Consider the following 24,862-nt stretch of genomic DNA (forward strand, 5'->3'; position numbering starts at 1 on the left):
GCTCCACAGTCAGGAAGTAGCACGGCCAACTGGTTTTCCAGGCTGACCCCGCCAGGTGACCATGTACCGGGGATGCCCTCGGGTATGTGCCACTCAGGCCTATCCAGAAGCCGCCACTGCCACAAGCATCCACAGTTCTCTAAAACGCAAAGAACCGCCTTTTAAAAGTGTTATTTACCCACCTCACCTATGGGGAAAATGAGGTCATGGGAGATGAAGGCTGACCATTAGCTCAACAGGGAGGCTGCAGAAGGCCATCCCTTGCCCAGTTTCTCCCTCCGGCATTGTGGGCTGAGGGCAGGAGAGATGTCCTGGAAGATGGGGCCGGGGGTGGGGCAGATGCGCTGCCCTGTTGGGTGGAGGGCCTAGAAGCAGCTGGAATCCCTTTGTCTGGTTACATTCACAGCTAAGGGCTTCGTTCTAAGTCCACTGATCTGTTTCCAACAAGCCTCCCCGTCCAGTGCCGTCAGGGAGCTGCAGGCTCCACAGTGGGCAGCGGTGCTGGTGGTGGTCCGTGCCCGGGACCTTCCTGAAGCGGACGCTGCCCCGTGTGCAGGGCTTCTGTCCTGCTCCTCCACCCCCTCCATCACCGCATCTCCATCCTTCCTCCTTCCCGCTGTCTTGCCTCTTCCTCATCTCGTTTGCAGCTGCCACCCAGCTGCACCCGGGCTGCCAGGGTGTGGCTCAGAGGAGCGTATAGGTTGGAAAGAGCCTTGTCCTGTTAGTGTTTAGAAGGCCCATTAACATTACAGGATCTTGGGAAGCTCTGAAGTGCCTGATCTGGAATATTCTTTGTTATCCTTCCTTTCAGGGTCAGAAAAAAAGGGCCATTTAGACAATGAAGTTTGATTTTCCAACAAACAGAAGTCCCATCTGTTGTTTCCGGCATCAGAATCACTCTTTGGCTGCGCTCCCCTTCCACCACGTTGCTGGTGATCTTGCTGAGTTAGGAACTCAGCACATTTTCAAAACTAGGGAAGAATCCAGGTGTCTCGATGTCCAGCTGAGTGCTCACTTTCCCCGGGTTTCTTTCTCCAAATGCTGGCCAGGCCGCTCACTAGGGATATTCTAGTTTGCTTGGTGGCCTGATTTGTAACAGATGGAAACTAAGGTCACTAGCCGGCCGCCTCATCTTTTGACTTTCTCTCCAGGGTGCACTGTCCATCCACCCCGCCCCAGTCTGGCTCACGCCAGCAGCACCTGAGAGGCAGGTGGGCGTCGTCAGGAAGCTAGGGGGCTGGCCCCTTGTAGAAACAGGTGTATGGGAGCCATGTAGTCACCCCAACCTTTCTTTCTCCTCCACTTATATAGTGTAGTTAAGATCCAAGAGGTTAATAAAAGTTCCTGCCAGAAAGGCAGGCTGTAATACTAAGTTTGCAAATGCTTCTAGGGGTTTTGCTCATTTATTGGGCTTAAGAAGTGAGTCAGTTGACTCAAAGGGAAAATGGCTTCAGGTCTTGGTGCTGTTTTAGTAAGAACAGTACTGGATCATTTTTGGTTCAGATTTAGCACGAACTAGAGTTTTCCAGATGGTGTCCGTGTTAGCTGACTTCGACGCAGAGACCGTACACGCCTGTTCAGTGTGTTTGTATCAGAGGCACCAGAGAGCACAGGTGATGGGAGAAAGCCCTCTCCCATGGCTGCGAAGAACACAGAACTTAACCCACACCACCTGAAAAATACACGAACACTTTTGTGACTCCAGTAAACTTACTTAAAATTTATATATTTCCAGGGTAATGAGAAGCCCTTTTAAAACTGACGTGCCCGCCTCTCCCCTCAGCAAAACAAAATTTTGTTTCCTAATATCTGCATATCCTCAACCACAGTAAAACCTTCTGGGTACACACATCTCTCTTCTCTCCAGTTTATAGTAGGCCACGAGTAGGGTCTGTTTCTCCCGAGGCCTCCAGCCACGGTCCCCGTGAACTTCTGGTCTCTCGGTCACTCTGCTTTCATGTTGAGCTGCGTTTTGGCACGGCTGGGAAAATTCAGTTAAAAAACAACCATATTCCAGACATGTTATAGAAGAGGTCTGCTGAAGACTTGAAACTTCACCAGGCAGTGGGCACAGACCCCTTTAATAAAATAATAATCCCTAAAATAATTTAAAAATCTACAAAAGACACCCAAGCTCAGACACTGTGGACCGGGGGTGGGGTGGGGGGGGGGGCGTGATCATGGCTTGTTTTTGTACGTGGAGAAACACTTCCACATCAAACCCACACTATGTAGTTCAAAGAAACAACACAGCCACCAAGAGCGGGGAGGGACCGGGCTGCATCAACACAGGGACTCGGATGCTGCTTTGTTTACTGCTGCCTCTCGGTTGCTGCTGAGACACAGGGCAGCCCGTGCCCTTCCAGCAAAGCCAGACTCCACCTCCTCCCTGCCCACCCTCCCTCTCTCCCTTCCTGTGTCAAGTCCTCGGGCCAAGGGTCATGGTTAGAATGGTCTTCAGTGCGGTTAGGCAGCGGAGGGGTCCCAAGGGCTGGCCAGTTCCCGGTCACTGTGCCCAGGGCCTCGGGCCATCACAATATCACGCACTGCAGTTTGTGGGTGCCAGTGGCCCGGTCTCCCCGCCATTTGGTTTTCTTCTTCTTCTTCTGGCTTTTTTCCGGAATCTGTTGCCTTTTGAGACAAGGAAGGGCAGAATAACAACGTTAGAAAGGCCTTTGCTTCTCCCTGCCTTCTCCTCCCTTGCCCCTGGGTCTGCAGCTGGGAGGCCAGTTCTGGCTGTGGAGGGGGAGGGGGAGGGGGGGCTGCTGTCCTGGACGCTGGAGGAAGAGAGCCTGGCCCGGACCGTGTCTCTAAGGCGAGGAAGTGGGAAGGGAGAGAGGGCAGAGCAAAACCTGTCATGCTACTGGTGAGACTTCCTGATACCCATGCAGTGGCTACGTTTATTTCAATCACAAGCTATGTTATATGTTATACAGGGTTGGCGTCTATGTCTGTGTTTCATATTTTAAATAAAATGACAGGTCAACTGAGCACAAAAGCTTTTTACGTGTTTCCTGTTCATTTTTCCTACGTCTAAAACCTGCCCTTGGAACTCGAGGTCCATAACCAAGACATCACCCACTCCTGGTGTGGTAGCATCTCCTAACAACTCCAGGCAAAGGCCCATGAGAAAATCGCTTCCCGAGTGCAGGACTGCCAGCTAAAGCATAAGGTGAAGGCTGCAAACCACAGTCCACGCTGGGGAATAATGAGAAAAGGAGGTTGTTGGGTGTGAGTGTGTGCACGCACTGCGGGGGCTGAGAGGCGGCAGGTTGGGAAGTGCACGGCGATTCCATGACTAAGCAACAGCCCTACAGGTCAGCATAAGACAACATACCAAATGCATGCTGTCTGAGAACCACTGGCTAGGCCACTCTGTACGTTGAAGACTTTGGCAACAGGAAAGGTGGGGGGACAGTGAGACCAGCCAGGACACTGTCTCCGTCATCTAAGCACGGGATGATTAAGGTTTGGACCTGACTATGCAAAGGAATCCACAAGAGACTATACAGCCTGGGGTTTCTGACACTCCTTGGAGACCGACAGTGGGTAGGGGCTGGAAAGGAGACACATGCACAAAGCCTCTGTGATTGCAGCCTGGGGATCAGAATGCTGGTTGTTCCGGTGAAATGTCAAGGGGTGCTCGGACATCAGGGAAGAGGAGAATGGCCTACTTTTTACCGCGTTGGCAGCTTTGGTGTTGGGAGAACACCGGGGGCGGGATGGAGGCGCTGCCCTCGGGGAGCCTGAGCTGCAGGATGGAGGGCAGGCCAGGGAGGCGGCTGAGCTGGCACCTCGCGCAGGAAAGCACTTTGTTTAGCTTGTGGCTTCACCCATTGGGAGTCGGGGAGAGCAAAGGTAGGTGGGAAGGACAGAGAGGGACAGAAGTGTAAGAAATCCAAAACCAGGCCCAGAACCGCCCAGCCTGGGCCTCAGACACGGCGCCGTGCTCCTCCAGCCTTCCCGGTGTCCGTCTGGCCACAGAGGCCCTGCTTCCAGGCAGGTGAGCCTCACTCACCTAATTACTCTAACCAGGTCATGGAAGGCTCTGTCGACGTTGAGAGGTGGGTCCTTGGCACTGGTTTCTATGTACGGAATCTGGAAGGCAAAGCAGCATTATGGAGTTCCTGTAACAGCGTTACAAAGTCCTGTTCCCTAAAGAGGCAAATTCTCAGAGGTCCCGAGGAACCCTGCGAAGCCCCCATGGAACCCCGGCTCCTACAACCTCAAGCCCTCAGTGGTTTCTCACTCTATAAAGTTGGAAAGTTTTACTGACAGCTTTTCTGATTCTCTCTTGTTCTCTGGTCACAGAGATATTTAAGAGCCCCCTAAAAATAGAATAAAAATGATCTTTTTAGACACTTGAAGACTAAAGACTGTTTCATTTATCAAACTGATGTATGTTCTGATTCTATTCATTTTTCTCTCTGAGGTCTATTTCTCTACCTTAGAGGATTCTGCCCCTCTTCCCAGGTCCTCCAGAGGGGACTCCGGTGGGAAAGGCTGAGGCGAGGCTGGGCCCTGGGCAGGACTCTGCACCCTGGCGACCCCGGTGGTCTATGCACCCCACCCCGACCTCAACCGTCTGCCTGGCCCAGCTCTTGCTTGGTCTGCGTCTATGAGCCCGGAGCTTGGTCTGCATCTATGAGCCCGGAGCTTGGTCTGCATCTATGAGCCCGGAGCTCAGCCATGTTTGCAGAAGGCTTGTGTCTGCATGTTTAAGGCTGAGGATCATTACCCGGCTGGAAGGCAGCAGTAACTGGGAGATGCGGCTGAGGGGACCCTATAGGGCCATGTCTACCCCAAGCCTCGGACTGGCACAGGGAGGAAAACAAAGGCTCCATGAGGTCAGGACACGGTCTTCTCCTTTAATAGGGACCCCACAAAGTCAGGAGGCTCATCCCCACTCCCCCAACAAGTGGCGAGAGTGTGGGCTCCGGACAACACGCACAGGCCCCCTAGATGAGATGCAGTAAGCCAATCACGATTAGACTGAAGAACTCTGGTATTTTTCGCAACCTTCTCCTGATTACAGAATTAAGGCATTTCATTATAACATGCTTGAAAAGGAAAAGCACAGCGAAGAAAATAAAAACGATCAACAGTTTAAATGCATGGGGGTCCGGGGTAACAGGGTAAGTCGTTATCTTAGAGGAGCATGTCGTAAATGATCGCCCAGGACACATCATAAAGTATCTTCCCATCAACGACCATCGCGGGAGATCAGATGTTCACACACTGCTGTGGCTTCAAGCAGGGGCTTGCTCTAGCTGACCCAGACACAAAGGGCAGAGCACAAAGGACATGGCTCAGACCTTCGAAATTTTCACTTGACAAATATTTGAGCCTCTGATAACCCCGAGAGGAAACTGCCTTCCACTGTAGGCTGCTGGACCGTAGGCGGCTCACTGAGGTGACTGTGGGCTGTTTGGCCTCCCAGGTCTCAACGTCCCTGACCTCACTAATCCTCTGAGGTAAGCAGCTATCTCCATTTCACAGCTGGGGAGACTGAGCTCAGAGTGGTGACGTACTTGCCCAAGGCCACACGGCGGCCAGCAGAGAATCAAGATCTGGACCGAGTGCACATTCCACTTCCCACATGGCCTGGCACGGACAGGTAGAGGTGCTGAGGTCCGCTGCGGAGCCTCTTCTAGGCGTGGCAGGTGCCCCAATAGCTCCTGGGAGCCAGAGTCCTGTGCAACCTTGTGAGGGCAGGACAGCGTTCTTCCCTGTGCACACTCACTCAGCGGGGAAGCGGGAGGGCAGCTGGGGCTGGGACCTACCCGGAGGCTCTTCACATCCTATAATCCTGCCAGCTCATAAGTCCCAGGCTCCTGGGGCCTCCGACCTCTGCTGCCTGCTCACAAGCCCACCCGCTGTAGTACGCCCAGGTCCCCAGACGCCTCCACTTTCTTTCTGGGGATCCTGCTTCTGAAGAAACACTGATGTGCATTATCTGGGTTCTTAGAATTCTAGGGTGTCGTAGTAACAAGACTTAAACTTAGGGAAACCCTGCAGTAAATGGTAGTACTATTTGACTCCACCGAAGGGCCAGGAAATGCCACCTTCCTGCATGGGATGGGGGCGACCTGCCTTGGTCAGCTAAAGAAGAACTTGCCTTATGAGCTCTAAAATTAGGACAGTAGCTCACAGGGTCATTTGGTCGAAAGATAAATGAGGCAGCAGCGTTCGCTGTAGGAGCAAGGTCAGCTGAGAGACTGGAGACCTGGGTTCTAGTGGGGATGCGTGGGTACTCCTCGCCAGCCATGAAGCCCCCAGAATTCACTGAGCCCCCCGTGTCTCATTCCCTTTTACCTGCAGGATGGGGCTGCTGCTACCCCCGTGCAGCGCCCTGCCCCCGTCCCCAGCCAGCCAGCCACCCACCCAGGGGTCTGTGAAGGCTCTTAGCATCAGCTCACTGTGTGGAGCCCGAGGCTGCGGGATGGAATGGCTCCTGGTCTCTCTCTGTGCAGGATGTTGGCCGGTGGAGGGCACGGGCACGCTACTGTCTGAGGCCTGCGTCTAATGCTAAACCCAGAGGTTAGTTCCATGCTCACCTGGAGACTTCTGAGCACACCTGTCTTGGTTGATCACTTCCTCCTCCTTGAGGCATTTTCTCTCCTTGGCTCCCAAGACCCCACTCTGGTCCTCACATGTCACTGACTGCTCTGTCCCTTTTGCTGCTTCCTCTCATTTCCCCATATCCACAGCACTGAAGTGTCCCCAGCCTCAAGCCTGGGACCTCTGCCCTATCTACACCCATTCCCCTGGGCTTCATGGCTTTTTTCTTTTTGTGTGTATATCTCTCTCTCTCTATCTCTGTGTGTGTGTATACATAAATACATAATTATATGTACACACAAAATTGAGGTATAACTGACATACATTAGTTTCAGGTGTACAACTTAATGATTCGATATTTGTATATATTGCAAAATGATCACCACAATAAGAAGCCTAGTTACATCCATCATATATAGTTACAGAACTGTTTTTTCTTGCGATGAGAACTTTTAAGATTTACTCCAGTTTCATGGCTTTAGATTCTACCCACATGCTGCTGATTTCCAATATGTACCTCCAGATGGTGTAGCTGACAGCTGTCTGGACACCTCCACTTGATTATGCCCTCGGCTCCTCAAGCTAAGCATCTAAAACAAAGCTCCTGGTCTTCCTCACGTCCTCGGTGCTCTAGTCTCCCTGCCCGGCTAGTGGAGCTCCAGTCTTCTGAAAGTTCCTCATGCCCCAAACCCGGGCATCCTCCTCAAATCCTTTCTCTCTCACCCCACATCCGGCCTGTGGGCAAATCCTGTCGGCCTTCAGAAAGACACCAGAATCCACCCGCTCCTTGCCACCTCCACGGGGACCACGCGGGTCCACGTCAGCCGGCACCCGGCTTACGGTGCAGCCCCCAAAGACCTTTCTCCACACGGGCGCCAGAGGGAAGCTGTTCAGCCATGAGTCGGGCCGTGTCACCCCTCACTCAAAACCCTCCAGTGGTTTCCCCTCCACTCTGAGCAAAAGCCCATAAGGCCTTAAACCCCCCGCTCTGACCTCACTTCCTGCTACTCACCCCTCTCACTTCTTCCGCTCTGGCCGCTCCGGCCTCCTTTCACCTCCTTGCCGTTCCTCAAACTCCCACCTCAGGGCCTCTGCACTGATTATTCCTCTGCTGGAACATTCTTTCCCCAGATATCCAGAGGACTCACTCCCTCACCTCCTGTCAGTCCTCACTGATATGCACCTTTCCAGTAAGGCTTTCCCTGACCACCTATTTGTAAAAGCAGCCCCCCACTCCACGTTCCCTACCCCCTTCCCTGATTTACTTTCCCCCAGAGCACATGTCACCTTCTGACACGCTCTAATTTGCTGCCGTCTCTAGAAGCAAGCACCCTGAGGCAAGGAGTTTTGTTTGCCAGGGCCTAGGACTGTTGAATGAACATGTGAATAAACACAGAAGGCACAGACAAGCAAAACGAACTCGCAGTGAGCCCCTCCCTCTACTTACGGAGCTGGGCCCACTGGGCAGAGGGAAAGGGCAACCCTGCAGACTTTCCAGGAGGCTGGGTGAACTTCTATATAACTGACCATTGAGGCTGGGGCATGGCTGTGCTAATGCGGGGGGAGGGGTGGGAAGAAGCCCAGTGACCCCACCATCCAGTGGGCAAAGGGGCATCACAATGAACTGAAAAAAAAAAAAAAAAAAAAAACAACCCGAAGATGTCTGCTGATGTGCACAGTGTGGGCCTGGGCAAACCTCTGTTTTATCACTCGATGGAGACAGTGGTGCCTAGCTCAGCGTGTGGTTGCCGGGAGTAGATGCTCCCCCAGCACAATGCCTGGCACAGAGCAGGGCTCAGTGAAGGTGGCTGATGTGACGATTCTGAGCACAGTCAGGCACTGGCTCAGAGACAGGGACAGAAGCCGAGCCTCTGCGCAGCCCAGCGAGGAACCTGCTGCGTCGGGGCCGGGAGGTGAAGGTACCTACTCCCCACAGCGGGGCCTCTAATGACTGCCAAGAAGGTGCTTTCTCTCTGGCCTGCTGTCTTGTTTCACAAAATATCCCACATCACATGTGCCTCTATGTGGATCTAGCCCACTACCTAGGAGGCCTGTGGTTCATTCCGATAGACTAGGACTGCAGGAGTGAGGGGGCACTGACAACCCCTGAGCCCTCACCCCGACACACACACACGCGTGCACACACGCACACACGCGCGTGCACACGCACACACCACCTACATTGTGTTTGGTGGCCATTTCTTTTCCTTGCTCCCTGGTGATTTTCCTCAAATGCATCAAATCGACCTTGTTGGCCACGAGGATCATCGGGAATGACTCCCTGGGAAAAAAAGGAACAGCAGCTCGTGAGCTTCCCTTGGTGAAGGCGGGGCACCTACGCCTCAGGCCTGACACAGCACACAGCACCTCCCTATGGGCCTGGGTTGACTTCAGAGTCTTTCCCTCCGCATCTCCTGGAATGGAAGAGGGACCCGGTGGCTGCTGGCTGCCTTGGTTTGAAGCCTCAGGCCCGTTGCAAGGTGAGTGGAGGCCCTCCTGGGAATCCCCTGGCTCTGCACTGACTGGGCCGGCGGCCAGGTCCCCAGACTTGCTTCCTCTCATCTCCCAGTCACCCTGACACACCACCCATGCAGGCCATCATGCTGTGGCCATCAGCAGTGACTTGTGAAGAGGGCCAGGGGCTGGCACACAGTTGCCACTCAATAAATGGCAGCTGCAAAATCAGGATGGCTCCCAAGGGTGGAAGGGAGGGATCAAGAGGCACGTCTGCCTTAAAGATTCCCGCGGACACATGGGGCCAAACTGCTGTCCCAAAGCGAATGAAATGCCAGTCTTTGTCAGCATTGAGTATTTTCATAAAGAAATTATAATTTGATGGGTGAAAAATGGTACTTTATCCTTCTTCCTTGCACTTTGTTGATTAGCAAGAAGGTTGAATATTTTACCGTATCTGTGTCATGTATGTTTTCTCTTTAGAGATTCCTATAGTCAGGGGCTTAACCCACATTTGTCTCTTGGAGCTCTATGTGTATATGTGTGCATGTGTGTGTGAGTGTATATCCCTTTACCTTGAAAAGTTATTAACACTTTGCCTTTGAGATAAGTGTTAACTGGATTTTTCGAATTTTGAAATTTTCGAAAATTTTGAATTTTCGAGATTTGTTCAAAGCTTGCTGTTTTCCTATTAGTTTGTCCTTTTACTTTTATATTGCCTCTTTAAGAGCCAATTAACTGAAAAGACCAGCTGGGCTTAAAACAGGCTCCAAATTATTTAACCACTCCATATTATGCTAAGGAAAACATGAGCCTTTAATAGGGGCTTAGAAATCTCACAGTCAAATGTGATGTAACCAATTACAATGTACGCTGGAGAGAAAATTCACTTTTTCTTTGACTGTAATAAAATCTGGTTACATTGGAGCTGAAAAACAGCTGTTATTTATGATTCCTTGACTCATCGGTGGGGACAGTTTAGGAGAGATGGGAGGGGGCCGACGCCTCGAGGCCTTGGCTGCATGTAGACTCCTCTGGCTGGGTGGAAAGAACTAGGGTGGGAGCTGGTAGGAGTCGGAGGGACCAAGGTCTGAATGCAGCTCTGCCCCCTCGAACCTCAGCTTTCACCTGAAGATCTGAGAAAGACAGACAGACAGACAGAGCCCACCCTGAGCCAGGCATGGGGAGGTCCCGGCCTGGCCGCCCTCACCTGTCCTTGACGCGCAGGATGAGCTGGTGGAAGCGGTCCACGTGCTCGAAGCTGGCCTTGTCCGTGACCGAGAAGACGATGAGGAAGCCGTCCCCCGTGCGCATGTACTGCTCCCGCATGGCGCTGAACTCCTCCTGTCCGGCTGTGTCCAGAACTGGGGTGGGATGAGGCTGCTCAGGGGCTGTCACCACCCACCCTGGAGCCCCTGGGGCCTGTGGACCCCCAGGCTGCTGCTGTGGCCCCTGGGGTGGCTCCATCGAGCTCTCCCCAAGAGGTTCCAGGCTGTGCTTGGTAAGGGTCCAGCGGGGCCTCAGACACCTCAGTGTGCGGCTCTAACTGACTCCTTTGTGGACCCACTGACTCCAGCCCACGCTGCTCCCTGGGCCTTAATTCTCTGCCTACAGAAAAGCCTCATAAAGCCCGTGATCAGCTCTGCTGCAAAATCCCTCTGGAGTCCCCAGACCTAGGCTTGGAGCCCTGCTGCAGCCCTTACAAGCTGATTCTTGGGAAAGTCACCTGACTCTCTGAGCCTCCATTTTCCCCTTTGTAAAATGGACACAATGGGGTTTCCCTGGTGGTGCAGTGGTTAAGAATCCTCCTGCCAGTGCGGGGGACACGGGTTCGAGCCCTGGTCTGGGAAGATCCCACATGCCACGGAGCAACTAAGCCCGTGTGCCACAACTACTGAAGCCCACGCGCCTAGAGCCCGTGAGCCACAAATACTGAAGCCCACGCGCCTAGAGCCCGCGCACCGCAACGAAGAGTAGCCCCCGTTAGCCGCAACTAGAGAAAGCCCGCGCACAGCAATGAAGACCCAACGCAGCCAAACATAAAAATAAATAAATTAAAAAAAAAATTGGACACAATGCCTCTACCTTGCAGCTCCTTTGGAGGAGAGCCCTGGGACAGGCCTGAGGGAAGCCCCAGGAGGCCATCCCGGGTCAGGAAGTGTCCTCAGTCCCTGTGCGGACAGACACCAGGCAGGGCGAGGAGAAGGAGCAGACCCCCGAGAGCCAGGGCCCTCGCCACCTGGGATGGGGCTGCTACAGGGTGGTGGGATGTGGGAGCTGAGGCAGCTGGGGACACGGAGGCTGCGGGGGGAACCTCTCCGCAAAGGCTCTTCTCCCCAGCCCATCCATCTCCTCTCACTACCCGCACCGCTGTTCTCCAAAGATCAAATGCTCTCCCTGACTGTTTCAGAGAGAGGTCACAGCCTCAGCGGCGTAGGGGGCGGGGGTGTCTCCCTTTAGACCTGCAAGCCTGGCCGGCTCCAGCGCTGTGGGCGTTGTGAAATCTGAACCCCTCAGCGGCCTGCAAGCCCGTGCCCCAGACCCACTTCCCATCTCCTGCACGCAGCGGAGCGGCTGGTTACGGATTCCGAAGCCGGGTTCGGGGCTGAGTCTGGCTCCTCATCCCTGGAGTGTGACCCTGGGCAAGCTCGCTTCTCCGTGCCTCCTCTTCCTAAAATGGGGCTCGTTGGGGCTGTTCTGAGTTAATGTACTCAGGCCCTCGGAGCAGTGCTGGCACAGAGAAGCCCTATAGGGGCGTCTGCTGTGAGCCTGTATCCTTACCCGGGGCGCCTCTCCCCACTCCGGGCCTGGGACTCCTTCCCCCAGCCACCCCTCCTCTCTGCTCCCCTAGCTTGGTGAGCAGGCTGTGACTCACAGAATTCTGCTCCTGAGCCCCCGTGACGCTCACCACCCCCATACAGACCCTTCATGACGCTGTTCTCACCGCCCATTGAAAAGGCCCCCAGCTGGACTGTCAGTTCCCAGAGGCAGGGACCTGGTTTGTGTGTCACTCGTCTACTCAGAGCCTGGCACAAACAGGACTCAAATAGTAGTTGAATGAATAAATGAATAGATGAATGTGAAGTCTATTCGGTTTCATGCATCCATCCATTCATTCAAGAAATATTTGAGAGCCTACTGTGTGTCAGGCAGTGTTCTAGGCACTATGGATACAGGGGGAATGGGGCAAAATCCTTGCTCCCATAGGGCTTACATATACTCTAATAGGAAGGCAGATAAATGAATGGATCATATTATATCTAGTAAAGATGAGTACATACTATGAAGAACAATGGCACCAGTTGAAGGAAACTGGAAGAAGTTGGTGTCGTTTTGGATAGGGAAGGATGGCGTCTCTAGGAGAAGCTTTTGAACAGTGACTAAACGATGGGGGGAGGGGGAGCCACGTGGCCGAGGGCAAGAGCACTCCTGGCAGAGGGAACAAGTGCGTGGAGATGTGCAAGGGCAGGCCCGCTGGCCTGGGGAAGCGGAGGGACTGGTGAGCGGAGGAGAGGGAGGAGGTGGAGGCAGGTGATGGGGGGGTGGGCTGCTGCACCGGGGTAGGGCTGACTTCATTCTAAGCAAGAAACGGGCCACCGCAGAGACTGGGCCAATGAGCGAAATGATCTATAGGACATTTGAAAAGTTTATCCTGGCTGTTGGGAAAACCCAGACCAAGAGTAGAAGCAGCGGCGCTAGGTAGGAGGTTATGCCATAACCAGCAAGACAGGATGGAGGGCTGGACCAAGGGTGGGATGGAGTAGATGCTGTGAGAAGTGACCAGATGGAGGGCTGGACCAAGGGTGGGATGGAGTGGATGCTGTGAGAAGTGACCAGATTTAGGCCACTTTCTAAGACACAGCCAACAGGAGCGGGGCATTCTGGGTGGAAATGTGTGGACGTGGGAGTGGGAGAGAAGAGTGTTGAGGACAGCGGCTGTCTGGGGCCTGAGCCAAATGAATGGTGGTGTCATATCCCAAGGTGGGGAAGATGATGAAAAAGAGGGTTGGGAGGGCTGAGTTTTTTAAACACACTTCAGAACCTCTCAGACACCTATGTGGGTTTCAAATAGGCATTTGCAGACTTAAGTCAGAAACTTAGAAGAGGGGCAAGAGATACAGATGTAGGATATATCCATCTACATGTATGTGGATGGCAAGGAAAGCCACAGGACGGGCTATCCAGGACCTCCAGGAAGCCACGTCTCCTCGGGAGACACCTTGAGATCGTGCCTGAGAAAGTGACCTCGTCCCCACAGCCTGTCGCCCCTGCACATGCTCCTGAGTCACTCAGCATGGCAGAGCAGCAAGGCTCGGCGGACACACGGACCCTGGCTGTGCCCCACGCACAAGAGCCTCAGTCTCCTCATGGACGAAAGGCGGGGCAGGGCTCCTGGGTCTTCAGGATTGAGTTCTGATATCCTAGAATTCTTTGGTCTGGATATCAAATGAAGGGGCTAAGAAAATAAGATCTACAGCTGAGGACCAGTGGGATGACTGAGGCAGTTTCCCCAATTTCCTAGGGAGGGGGTGGGGAACGAAGACTGCACCTTCACCCAGAGGGAGTGGAGCCTTTGGTCCTAAGTAAATCCCACTCAGAAATGCAATCAACAAAACAGATGAAAATGGCATGGATTTGGCTGAAGTGGGGATGGGGAGGCCTGAACTGAATAGCAAAAGACATTCAGGTAATATTGTAATTAATATGCTCATAGATTTTGAGGGTGTATATTACCCAAAACAAAAACTAGAGGTCTAAGATATTTAAAAATCTGATCATTCAGAACTTAAAAAAAACGATTCAACAGGGAGTTGAAAATCAAAATGGACCCTCTAGAACGGAGAAAAAGTCATTTCAGACATTGAAGGCCTTAGAAATTACATTACCCACAGTTTCTAAGAGAATTCTTGGAGGATATACACCAGCAAAGTGAAAAATAGATCCACGAAAGAGAAAGATGAGTGGTACCAATGGTATGCAAAGGAAACAGCAAAACGTAAGAGTTAAATTTAAATAAATATTATAGCACAACTTGAAGAAAATGAATGGCAATTTAGAACTAAAATCTATGATGATCCACATGTGAGGGTATGGGCTGGGAAAAAATAAGTCATTACTAAAGTGCTTGCCTTATCTGGGAAGAGTTTAAAGATATTGATTACATCCAGATGTTGGTAGAAAAACATAAGTATACACACACATATGTATATAGAATAACCACCTGAAATAAAACTCAAACCTTCCTAATCGGGCTTCCCTGGTGGCGCAGTGGTTGAGAATCTGCCTGCTAATGCAGGGGACACGGGTTCGAGCCCTGGTCTGGGAGGATCCCACATGCCGCGGAGCAACTGGGCCCGTGAGCCACAACTACTGAGCCTGCGCGTCTGGAGCCTGTGCTCCACAACAAGAGAGGCCGCGACAGTGAGAGGCCCGTGCACCGCGATGAAGAGTGGCCCCCACTCGCTGCAACTGGAGAAAGCCCTCGCACAGAAACGAAGACCCAACACAGCCAAAAATAAATAATAAATAAATAAATTAATTAAAAAAAAAAACAAAAACCTTCCTAATCATTAGAGGAAAGAAAAACAGGACTAAGTAAATGGGACCAATCCAATGAAACTATACAAAAATAAGAAAGTTTAAAAAGTAGACATGAAATAAGATGGCAGAAATAAATCTATGATGAATGACAGTAAATGCAAATGGGTTAAATGCACCCATTAAAAGCAGATACTCAGTACAAAATCCACTTGTCTGCTACTATAAAAGACACGTATAAAACAAAATGACACAGAAAGAATGAAAAATGAAAAGATAAAAAAGGATATGCCAGCCACATGCATCCACAAAACAGAATTCAAGGCTAAGGAATTAAACAGAACAAACCAGGGTATTTATAATAGGAAAAAGTACAGCATCAAGAAATGTCAAAGTCATGAGTCATAAGCATATAAGAATGTTGCCTAAAAAATATATATATATGTATAAAAAACTAATTTTTTAAAACAGTAGGAATTGACAAATCCCACAATCATTGTGGGAGAATTGAACAGTCCTCCCTTAGAGACAGAACAAGTGGCTCCCAAAATAATGATTTATCATTAAATAATACAATTCATAAATGTAATCTGAGAGACTGAAAGAATGAACTCTACATTCAAAACCATAAATAAGTATTTTCAAACACACGTGAAATCGTCATAAAAATTGGCCATATATTAGGCCATAAATAAAAATTTCAACAAATTCCAGAAAGCATAAGTCATATGGGTCATCAGAAATGAACAGAAATATGAGTATAAAAGAAACTATCCACTTGAAAATCTAAAAAGGTATAGTGCTCTACAATTCTCCAGTAAAAGAGCAAAGCAGAGATCACAAACAATTTAGAATTGTACAACAATGGACAATAATAAAACCCCCTGTTTTGAGGTCAAAGTGGTACTTAGAGGAAAATTACAGCTTTAAATGCACTTCAGAAAACAAGGAAGACTAAAAAGTAACTAAGCATTTTAAACCAAGAGGTTAGAAAAGAAAAAATAAAATAAAACCAAAGAAAGAAGAAATCATCAACAAAAGTAGAAATTAAGAAAATGGGAAGAAGGAAAAAGTAGCTGATATCTAAAAATCAAATGCTGATTCTCTGAAAAGACCACTTAAGAAAAAAACCTTTAGGAATTCCTATCAGAGGAAAAAAAGAAAAGATATTTGGAATGAGAAAAGGCCTATGACTATGGATATCAATAAATATTTAATTAGAGAAAACTACAGTTTTATAGCAACATATTTTCAACTCGATGAAATGGGTGTTTTAAGAAAATATAAATGAACAAAATTGGCTCAAGAAAATATATAAAACCTGAATAGACCAATAATTATCAATGAAACTGAAGAGACAAGGGCTTCCCTGGTGGAGCAGTGGTTGAGAATCTGCCTGCTAATGCAGGGGACACGGGTTCGAGCCCTGGTCTGGGAAGATCCCACATGCCGTGGAGCAACTAGGCCCGTGAGCCACAATTACTGAGCCTGCGCGTCTGGAGCCTGTGCTCCGCAACAAGAGAGGCCGCGATAATGAGAGGCCCGCGCACCGCGATGAAGAGTGGCCCCCGCTTGCCACAACTAGAGAGAGCCCTCGCACAGAAACGAAGACCCAACACAGCCATAAATAAATAAATAAATAAATATTTATTTATTTTAAAAAACAAAAAAAACAAAAAAAACCTGAAGAGACAAAAACTACCCCACGAGGAGCCCAAAGCTAGTCTTGTAATCTACAAATTGTTCCAGAGCAAGGAAAATATAGGAACTTTCTAGCTCATTGGAAGAGCCTAGCATAATCCTAATAACAGCCTGGACAGAGACAGCACATGGGTGTGTGGTGACCGCCAGGCCTGCCCCACCTTTGGGGGACAGAAGCAGCCTGCATGTGTGACCCTAAGAGGTACAGCCATCCATTTGCCAATTATTTTCTGAGCACTTACTCGGTACCAACCCCTCTGCTGCTTGGTACTTTGGGTGGTTAAAGAATAAGATGCATCTCCCTCTTAAGGTACTTAGAGGCTAGCTGGGCTGATACTTAAAGAAAAATAACAACACAGGACAGAAAGTGATACATATTACTGGAGATCTAGAGAAGGGGTGGGTCCCTTCGGCCTGGAGGGATAATGGAAGGTTTTAGCGAAGAGAGGACATTTATCGAAGAGAGGACGTTTATCGGAAGAATAGAATTTGACATAAAAAGACAGGGCCTGGGGAAGGGGCTCGCAGGCAGAGGAACAGCACGAGCAAGGGCTCGGGGGCTGGAAAGGAGAGAGCAGTGAGGAGGCCGGTGCGCTGGGGGAAAGGGTCTGTGTTGGGAAGAGGAGGGAGAAAGAGGAGACAGGGAGATCAGAGGCTGGGACCTTGGATCCTAAACTAAAATGTTAGAACTTGGTGGGCACTGGGGAGCTATTGAAGGTCCAGAAAGGAAAGAGATGTAGTCAGAGGAGAGAGAGTTTGGCATCCAAAGAGGGAGGGGGCTGAAGGAGGGTGCTTGTGAAGAGGTGGAGGCGCAAACCGAGCAGAGGCTACCAGGGTGTAAGCAAAGGCAGTGTGCGTCAGAGGGAGGGGAAAGAATGAACAGGGGCACCCCAAGGACATGGAACACAGGGAATGGGGGCCAAGGGGAGAGAGCAGAGTTGAGGGCACCTTGGAAATTCCAAACCTTGGGCCCCAGGAAGGCAGGTTCAACCAGGGAGGAGTGGGGGCCGAGCTAGGCCTTGTCTGGTTTGGGGTCCACCCCTTGCCCACCCCTCCCCTCCACATATCCTGCAAAAGCCTGGTCACAGGCCCCTGGTCAGCAGCTCTGCCTCCAAGACTTCTGGGGATGCTGCAAAAAATGGGCAGCTATGCTTGAAAAAAAATCATGATTCTGCCTGCATCCCCCATGCCTGATGTCATGAAGGTAGGAGGACTCCTGAGACAGAAAGTATTAGTCACTGTGAGAGGTGTTCTGCCAATGTGTGCATGTGTGAGGGAGACAGACGGGCAGACAGACGGAGACAGGGACAGACAGAGGCAGCCAGACTGGAGAAGGAGGGAGGAGAGAGACAGAGGGGGCCAGTGCTGTGCATCTCCATCTGCCCTGCCCCAGTCTTCCCACCCGGGGGTGGACGGGCCCTGCAGTGCTGCTGAGGAGGATTTAAGTGGAAACCCTGGAGCCGTTCTTGGATCTGGTGGATTCAGAAGCCAAGCCCACATGCTGGCGGGGATGGGGCCCCAGGCAGGCGGGCAGCCAGCATGGAGGACCTGCTTGGGTCCCTGCTGAACCCTCCCCCCTTCCCCCCCTCCCTAGGTCTCTCCCTCTCCTTCCTCCTCCTCCTCCAGGGCTCCCAGAGGGAGGCAAACCCTGGCAAGGGGTCTGGTGGCTCTGACATTGGCCCACAGCTCAAGTCCAAGCTCTTTGGCTAAGCGTAGTCCCACTCACTGTTCCGACTGGCAGCAAGCGCCGTGCTGGGGCTTTATACACACACGTCCTTGCCGTCCTTTTCATGGCCCTGGAAAGAAGGTATTACTGTCCCCCTTGCACAGATGAGAAAACTGAGGCCCAGGGAGTTAAAGGGATCTGCTCAAGGCCACACGCTGGGGAGCAGGGCGCTCCAGCTCCCCAGGGCCCAGCTGCCTCAGCTCATCCAGGCTGTTTGCTTCAACCAGAGGGTGTGGATCTGGCTGGGCTGTGTCTCGGCTCCAGGCCTTTGCCCAGCCATGACTCCAACCAGAATGCCCTCTCGGGGCTCCCCCAGCTGCCCTCCAGAAGGGCTACAGCCCTCCTCCTCTCCTGAGGGCCCCGCCGGCCTCCGATCTCCGACCTCTGTCTTTGCACCCTTGCTGGTGTGTGTGGCTCTGGTTCCTCCCAGACTGTGCCTCTAGGCCGGGCTCAGCTCCCCACCAGGTGGTGGAGCCCCAGAGCGTGGGAGTCTGGCTTTCATTTCCCTGGGTCCCCCAAAAGCTTCAGCACCCAGTGAAGGGCTCAAAAAATATTTACAGAATGACTGGACAAGTCACACGCACGCTACAGGAAATGCAGTTATTGTGTTCAAACAGCCCACGCCAGCTGTAAGGGAAACCGTTAAAAACAGACTTTTAAAGTCCTATAACTCACCCTTCAGGGTGAAGTAAGGGTTCTGGAATATGAAGCAACACAGACGACAATTTCTGGAGATAATATGCCTGCGAGGACGGTGCGTGGTGTTTTCTATACCCCTCTCATGCACGGGCCCACTGTGCAAGGCAGGAGGGATGTGCCCATTTTTCAGGGCACTCAGGCAGCGAAGCCTGTGCTCTTCCTAAGAAAAGACTCCCATTAAGAAATGCCACCTAGTTGAGGATCAGTAGTGATGAAGCCTCCCCCTTCTGGGAGAGGGTGTGTATGGGGTAGGCTGGGTGCCGGGCAGAGGGCTGGATGCATCGACCAGGCACTGTTCCCAGAAAAAGGGCCGCTTTCTCCTCCGAAGTGCTGGCCCAGTGTGGGAGCCAGGCCGCTCTCAGGGCAGGGAGCTAAAATCCCGTGGCAGGCGCCAGCTGGCTCCCTGGCGATGGGGGAAGATTCCCTCTGGCAGTGGCCCCAACCTTGACTGGCTGACCCCAGGGGAAAAGTGCTGGCCACCGGCCCCAGGGGACACTTGTTCTCATGACCACAACGCTGCAGCTGCGGGAGTGGGGTAAAGTGGGGGAGGTCTTGGGAGACGTTCCCATGAGGCCCACAGATTCACGGACTTGGTGGGCACATTGCATGTGTGGGTGCACACCCTTTCAGGGAGGGGATCCATGGCTCTGTGGGATTCTTAGAGGAGCCTGGACCTCCCCGCACCCCGCCTCCATGTCGTTCTCAGGGAGGGAAGAGAAGAAAGAAGGGAAAGAGCAGCAGTGGGGCTCACCTGTGTAACCAGGGACCCAGGAGCATCCCAGAGACAGACGGGGGCCTAGGAGGGGCCTGGCCATGGAGAGGAACAGGGAGGCGAAGCACTGGCCTGAGACCCCATTTCCACCTCACCACCACTGTGGGGAGGGGGGGAATTTTACAAGGGGAGAAACTGAGGCAGGGCAGGGTTGGGACCTGCTCAGCTTCCTACTGCTGATGAGCAGCAGAGGCATGATCTGAACCCAAGCGTGTCTGGGTCCCGGCCCGGCGCTGCCAGGCCCTGAGTGAGGAGCTGGCAGCAGTGTCCCCAAGGCCTGTGGAGAGGGGCAGGCCTAAAAGGAGGGGTGAGGACGGAACACCTGAGGTTTGTGGGGATGGAAGACAAAGGCCTGGAGGCTATGCCTCCTCCCCCCACCCCCACCTGGTCACCCCAAACCGTTCACCTACTCCACACCTGCCCCTGGGCAGCCACGTGGAGCCAGGAGGAGAGAGCTCGGCTGAGCTGGCCTGGTTCCCTTAGAGCAGCTTGCAGGGCACCCTTAGAACACCCAGTAAATCTAAACACATCCCCAACCGGTCCCTCCATTCCCAGGTCACCATTTCCCACCGCTTCCTCTCTCCTCAAGCCTCCACACCCAGCTGAGGATCAGAAACAGATTATCAGGAGCTAAACTCCACAAGTTTCCAAACCAACCTGCCCTGGAGACAGCAGAAGCCTCATACGCTGCAGGTGAGGAAAGTAAAATGAGACAGCCACTTTAGAAAACAGTTTTGCAGTTCCTCAAAATGTTAAACAGAGTTACCACACGACCCAGCAATTCCGCTCCCAGGGGTGTACCCAAGAGAACTGAAAACACATGTCCGCACAAAAACTGGCACACCAATGCCCACAGCAGCATTATTCATCATAGACCCAAAGTGGCAACAACCCAAGCGTCCATCAACTGATGGATGGATAAACAAAATGTCGTCCCTCCATATACAGCTGACCCTTGAACAGCACAGGTTTGAACTGAGCAGGTCTATTTATACCATTTATACGGGGATTCTTTTCAATAAATATACAAAGGGCTTCCCTGGTGGCGCAGTGGTTAGGAATCCTCCTGCCAATGCAAGGGACATGGGTTTGAGCCCTGGTCCGGGAAGATCTCACATGCTGTGGAGCACCTAAGCCCATGCACCACAACTACTGAGCCTGCGCTCTAGAGCCTGCAAGCCACAACTACTGAAGCCCGTGTGCCTAGAGCCTGTGCTCTGCAACAAGAGAAGCCACCGCAATGAGAAACCTGTGCACTGCAACAAAGAGTAGCCCCCACGCACCACAACTAGAGAAAGCCTGTGCGCAGCAATGAAGACCCAACGCAGCCAAAAATAAATAAAATTAAAAAAAAAGAAAGCTGAAGTTTAAAATAAATAAATAAGTAAATATACAAAAATATATGTGTGGGGCTTCCCTGGTGGCGCAGTGGTTGAGAATCTGCCTGCCAATGCAGGGGACACGGGTTCGAGCCCTGGTCTGGGAAGATCCCACATGCCGTGGAGCAACTGGGCCCGTGAGCCACAACCACTGAGCCTGCGTGTCTGGAGCCTGTGCTCCGCAACAAGAGAGGCCGTGATAGTGAAGAGGCCCGCGCACCGCGATGAAGAGTGGCCCCCGCTCGCCGCAACCAGAGAAAGCCCTCACACAGAAACGAAGACCCAACACAGCCAAGAATAAATAAATAAATAAATAAAATTTAAAAAATATATATATATATGTGTAGAACATCGTGTGCAAGACTTGTACTGAAGTGGATAGCCTATCCTTACAGTAGGCATAAAGTGAGTGATATTTAAAATTACTAATCTGTTAGTTTTCTTATTGTTTTATAACTTTGCTTTCAAAGAATTACATAACTGCACAATATATCTCTTCCCCGCCTCAGACTGTAATTAGAGAAACTGCATATCAGTCTATCATCACAAGTAAGTGGTTTCTAAAAAAATGTAACAGTGTTTCCAGTACTGTATTATGAATATGACTGTAATACTGTATGCTGTAAAAACTTTATAACGATTCATTCATTAGTGTAAAAGCTAGGCTGCTGGGAAACAATTGTATCGGTTACACTAGGTTACCATAAAGTGCTCATGTCGCTGCTTCTTTGTTATCAATGCATGAATCATTATACCTGTGTATAAATATGAACTTTTTTCATATTATCCTTTCATTTTTGATGTTTAGTGTTAGTAACACATATAATATCTACAGTGCTTTGTATCCTATAAGACAAAAGTGATGTAGGTACCGACAGACAGATATAAACAGATGACATAAACTTATGGTATCGATAAATACAGTACAGTACTGTAAATGTATTTTCTCTTCCTTATGATTTGCTTAATAACATTTTCTTTAGCTTACTTTATTGTAAAAATACAGTATATAATATATATAACATATAAAATACATGCTAATCGACAGTTTATGTTATTGGTAAAGGCTTTGATCAGTAGTGGGCTATTAGTAGTTAAGTTTCCGGGGAGTCAAAAGTTATACGCAGATTTTCAACTGCGAGGGAGGTCGGTACGCCTAACCACCACGTTGTTTGAGGATCAGCTGTACTAGAATATTATTCACACGTAAAAAGGAATGAAATTCTGAGACACGCTACAACATGGATGAACCTTGAAAGCACTGTGCTAGAGGACAGAAGCCAGACACAAAGGTCACATGTTATGTGATTCCACATATGTGAGATGTCCAGAATAGGCAAATCCATAAAGACAGAAAGGAGATGAGTGGCTTGGGGGCTGGGGGGAGGGGAGGGTGGGGGGAATGACGGATGACGGGTGTGAGTTTTCTGGAGGGTGATGAAAAGGCTGAGGATGAGACAGTGGTGATTGTAGTGCGTGCTGATCTGTGAAATCTATCAGCAGTTTGTGATTGCACGCCTTTGTGTATATACTCTCAGCCACTGAACTGTACACTTTAAAAGGGGGGGATTTTACATGTGAATTGTATCTAAATTTTGAAGGAAAAAACCCACCTCCCTTCTCTGAAATGCGTGCTGCGCCTTCCCCTCTCTGCGGTGAACGCCCCGGCCTACTCCTGACCAAGGCCATCCCTCCAGCTGCCCACTGGATCCTGTGCCCGTCACCCATGAAAGGACGTTGCTACTATTTTGTCCCCTCCCCCTCCTGCATCATCCATTTCCCTATTGGTTCATTTCCACCAGTATGTAAACATGGTATAATTTCTTTCACCTTAAAAAAAATGAACAAAGATAAAGGCGAAAAAATTAAAAATAAAAAGCCCCTCCCCCCAGTCCCCAAGCCACTCATCTCCTTTCTGTCTTTCTGGATTTGCCTATTTGGAAGGTGTCTCACACCTCCCAGCTGCTGTCCATTTCTCTAGTCCTCTTTACAGCCACACTCCTTGACTGATCTGTTTTTACTGCCTGCCCTTCCTCTTCTCCACTCTCTCTTGAACCCACTGTAATCGGGCCACTCTATCAAAGCTGAGCTTGTCAAGTCACCATGACCTCCGTGTCACTAAATCCAGTGGACACTTCGCGGTCCTCATCCCACTGGGTCACTCGCCAGCAGCTGATGCACTTGATGGTTCCCTCCTTTTTGAAGAGCCTTCTGCACTTGGCCTTGGTATGTCACTCTATCTTGCTTCTTCTCTGACCCTAATCACTCTCTGAGCATCAGTGGGTCCCTGCGCTCAGTTCCGGGACCCCGTCTCTAAACACGTTCACTTCCTCAGAGGTCTCCTGTCTCATGGCTTTATGTGGCAACTCCCAAGTTTCCATCTCCAGCCTCCACACCTCCCCTTACTCCAGACTCAGACCCCAGGTACTGGTTTGACTTTTATTTGTATGTGTGAAAGGCATCTCAGATTTAACACATCCAAAATTAGACTCTTAATTTTTCCCTCAAACTTGCTTTTACCAGTCTTTCTAACCTTTTTTTAAAATTTATTGTATTCAAGTACAGTTGATTTATCAGTCTTCCTAATCTTGATAAACGTAACTCTATTCTACCAGTTGTCCAGGTCAAAGGCTCTTCCCTCCGTACTCCTACCCCATCCCACATACTCCATCAACAAATTCTGTTATTTCCTCCTTAAAATACATCCAGACTCTAACTCCTTCTCACCACCTCCTTTATCGATGCCCTAGTCTACCATCAGGAGCCTCTTAACTGGTCTCCCTAGTTCTGCCCTGGTTCCTCTCTGGTCTATTGTCCACACCACGGCCAGAGTGAGCCTTTTAAACATCGGTCAGACCATGCCCGTCCTCTGCTCAAAACCCTCCAGTGGCTTTTTTCCCTACAAGGCCCTAGAAGATCACTGCTCCCTAGCTATCTCCCTGAAGTCTCCTATTAGCTTCTCCCTCACTTCCTCTGCACTCTAGCCTCCTAGATTTCCCCAAATACATCCCTGCCTCAGGGTCTTCGCACCTGATTCTCTGTACAAGATTCTCTCGCCCCAGGTACAGGCACAGCTTTTCCCTTCAGGTCTCTGTTCCAACACCACCTCATCAGGAAGGCCTTCCCTAATGGGCACAGATAAGACAGCAACCCCTTCCTCACTGTCTATTCCCTTCTACCTTGCCTCATTCTCCTTCACAGCATTCATCACCACCTGACACAGTACATATTCGTTTATGTCCTGTCTCCCCCATTCTACCAGAAGCTTCATGAGAGCAGGGCCCCGGCTTTGCCAACTGCTGCACGCAAAGCGCCCCAAAGAGATCAACAGGCACCCAGAAGTATTTCTAGAATGAACTAGTGAACAGTCCCACATGCATAAGTCTCGGGGACCGATCCACACAGCGCTGGAGGGGAGAGGTGGAAGCTCCAAGGCAGGGGCTTAAGCCTCACTCTGGACCTCCCCAGATGCAGGCAGATGCGTCAGTGACCCCTCATCTGCACATGTGATAGGACCTATTCTTGAAAGCACCAAGCCACCTTGTGAACATAAATCATATTAGAACAGCCCTAGCAACAAAAGCATTACCGAGGCTTTCTATGTGCTGAGCTTCACAAGGTGCTGCATTCCCTCCCTCACTCAACAAACAATAACTAAGCACCTAATAGGCGCTGCTGGCACCAGAGATACAATGGTGGGCAAAGTCTCTCTCCTGAAGGAGCATACAATCTGTGATGTTTCTTTTTTTTTTTTTAACTTTTTGTTTTATATTGGAGTATAGTTGATTAACACTGTTGTGTTAGTTTCAGGTGCACAGCAAAGTGATTCAGTTATACATATACATGTATCTGTTCTTTTTCAAATTCTTTTCCCCTTTAGGTTGTTACATGATATTGAGCAGAGTTCCCTGTGCTATACCGTAGGTCCTTGTTGGTTATCCATTTTAAATATAGCAGCATGTACGTGTCAATCCCAAACTCCCTAAGGGATAGTTAGGGAGTCAGCAGCTATGAGGCTCTCTCCCATTTGGG

At 50.6% G+C, this 24,862-nt stretch overlaps 1 protein-coding gene across 5 annotated transcripts in view; it reads right to left on the reverse strand.

The window, feature by feature from the left end:
* Positions 1 to 1,691: 1,691 nt before the first annotated feature.
* MRAS (muscle RAS oncogene homolog) overlaps positions 1,692 to 24,862 on the reverse strand; it is a 57,787-nt gene continuing 34,616 nt past the window's right edge. For 4 of the 5 annotated variants that reach the window (XM_059920238.1, XM_059920236.1, XM_059920237.1 and 1 more), the window contains 4 exons: positions 10,226 to 10,379; positions 8,743 to 8,842; positions 4,019 to 4,098; positions 1,692 to 2,631 (listed from right to left, as the gene is read on the reverse strand). In XM_059920238.1, coding sequence (XP_059776221.1) covers positions 2,532 to 2,631; positions 4,019 to 4,098; positions 8,743 to 8,842; positions 10,226 to 10,379 — 434 coding nt within the window. In that variant the 3' untranslated portion in view covers positions 1,692 to 2,531. Of the gene's footprint in view, positions 2,632 to 4,014; positions 4,099 to 8,742; positions 8,843 to 10,225; positions 10,380 to 24,862 lie in introns of those variants that run through there. The other variant, XM_059920239.1, reaches the window with a different exon arrangement.

The sequence above is a fragment of the Balaenoptera ricei genome, chromosome 4, assembly GCF_028023285.1.
Source record: "Balaenoptera ricei isolate mBalRic1 chromosome 4, mBalRic1.hap2, whole genome shotgun sequence".
NCBI classification, from domain to species: domain Eukaryota; kingdom Metazoa; phylum Chordata; class Mammalia; order Artiodactyla; family Balaenopteridae; genus Balaenoptera; species Balaenoptera ricei.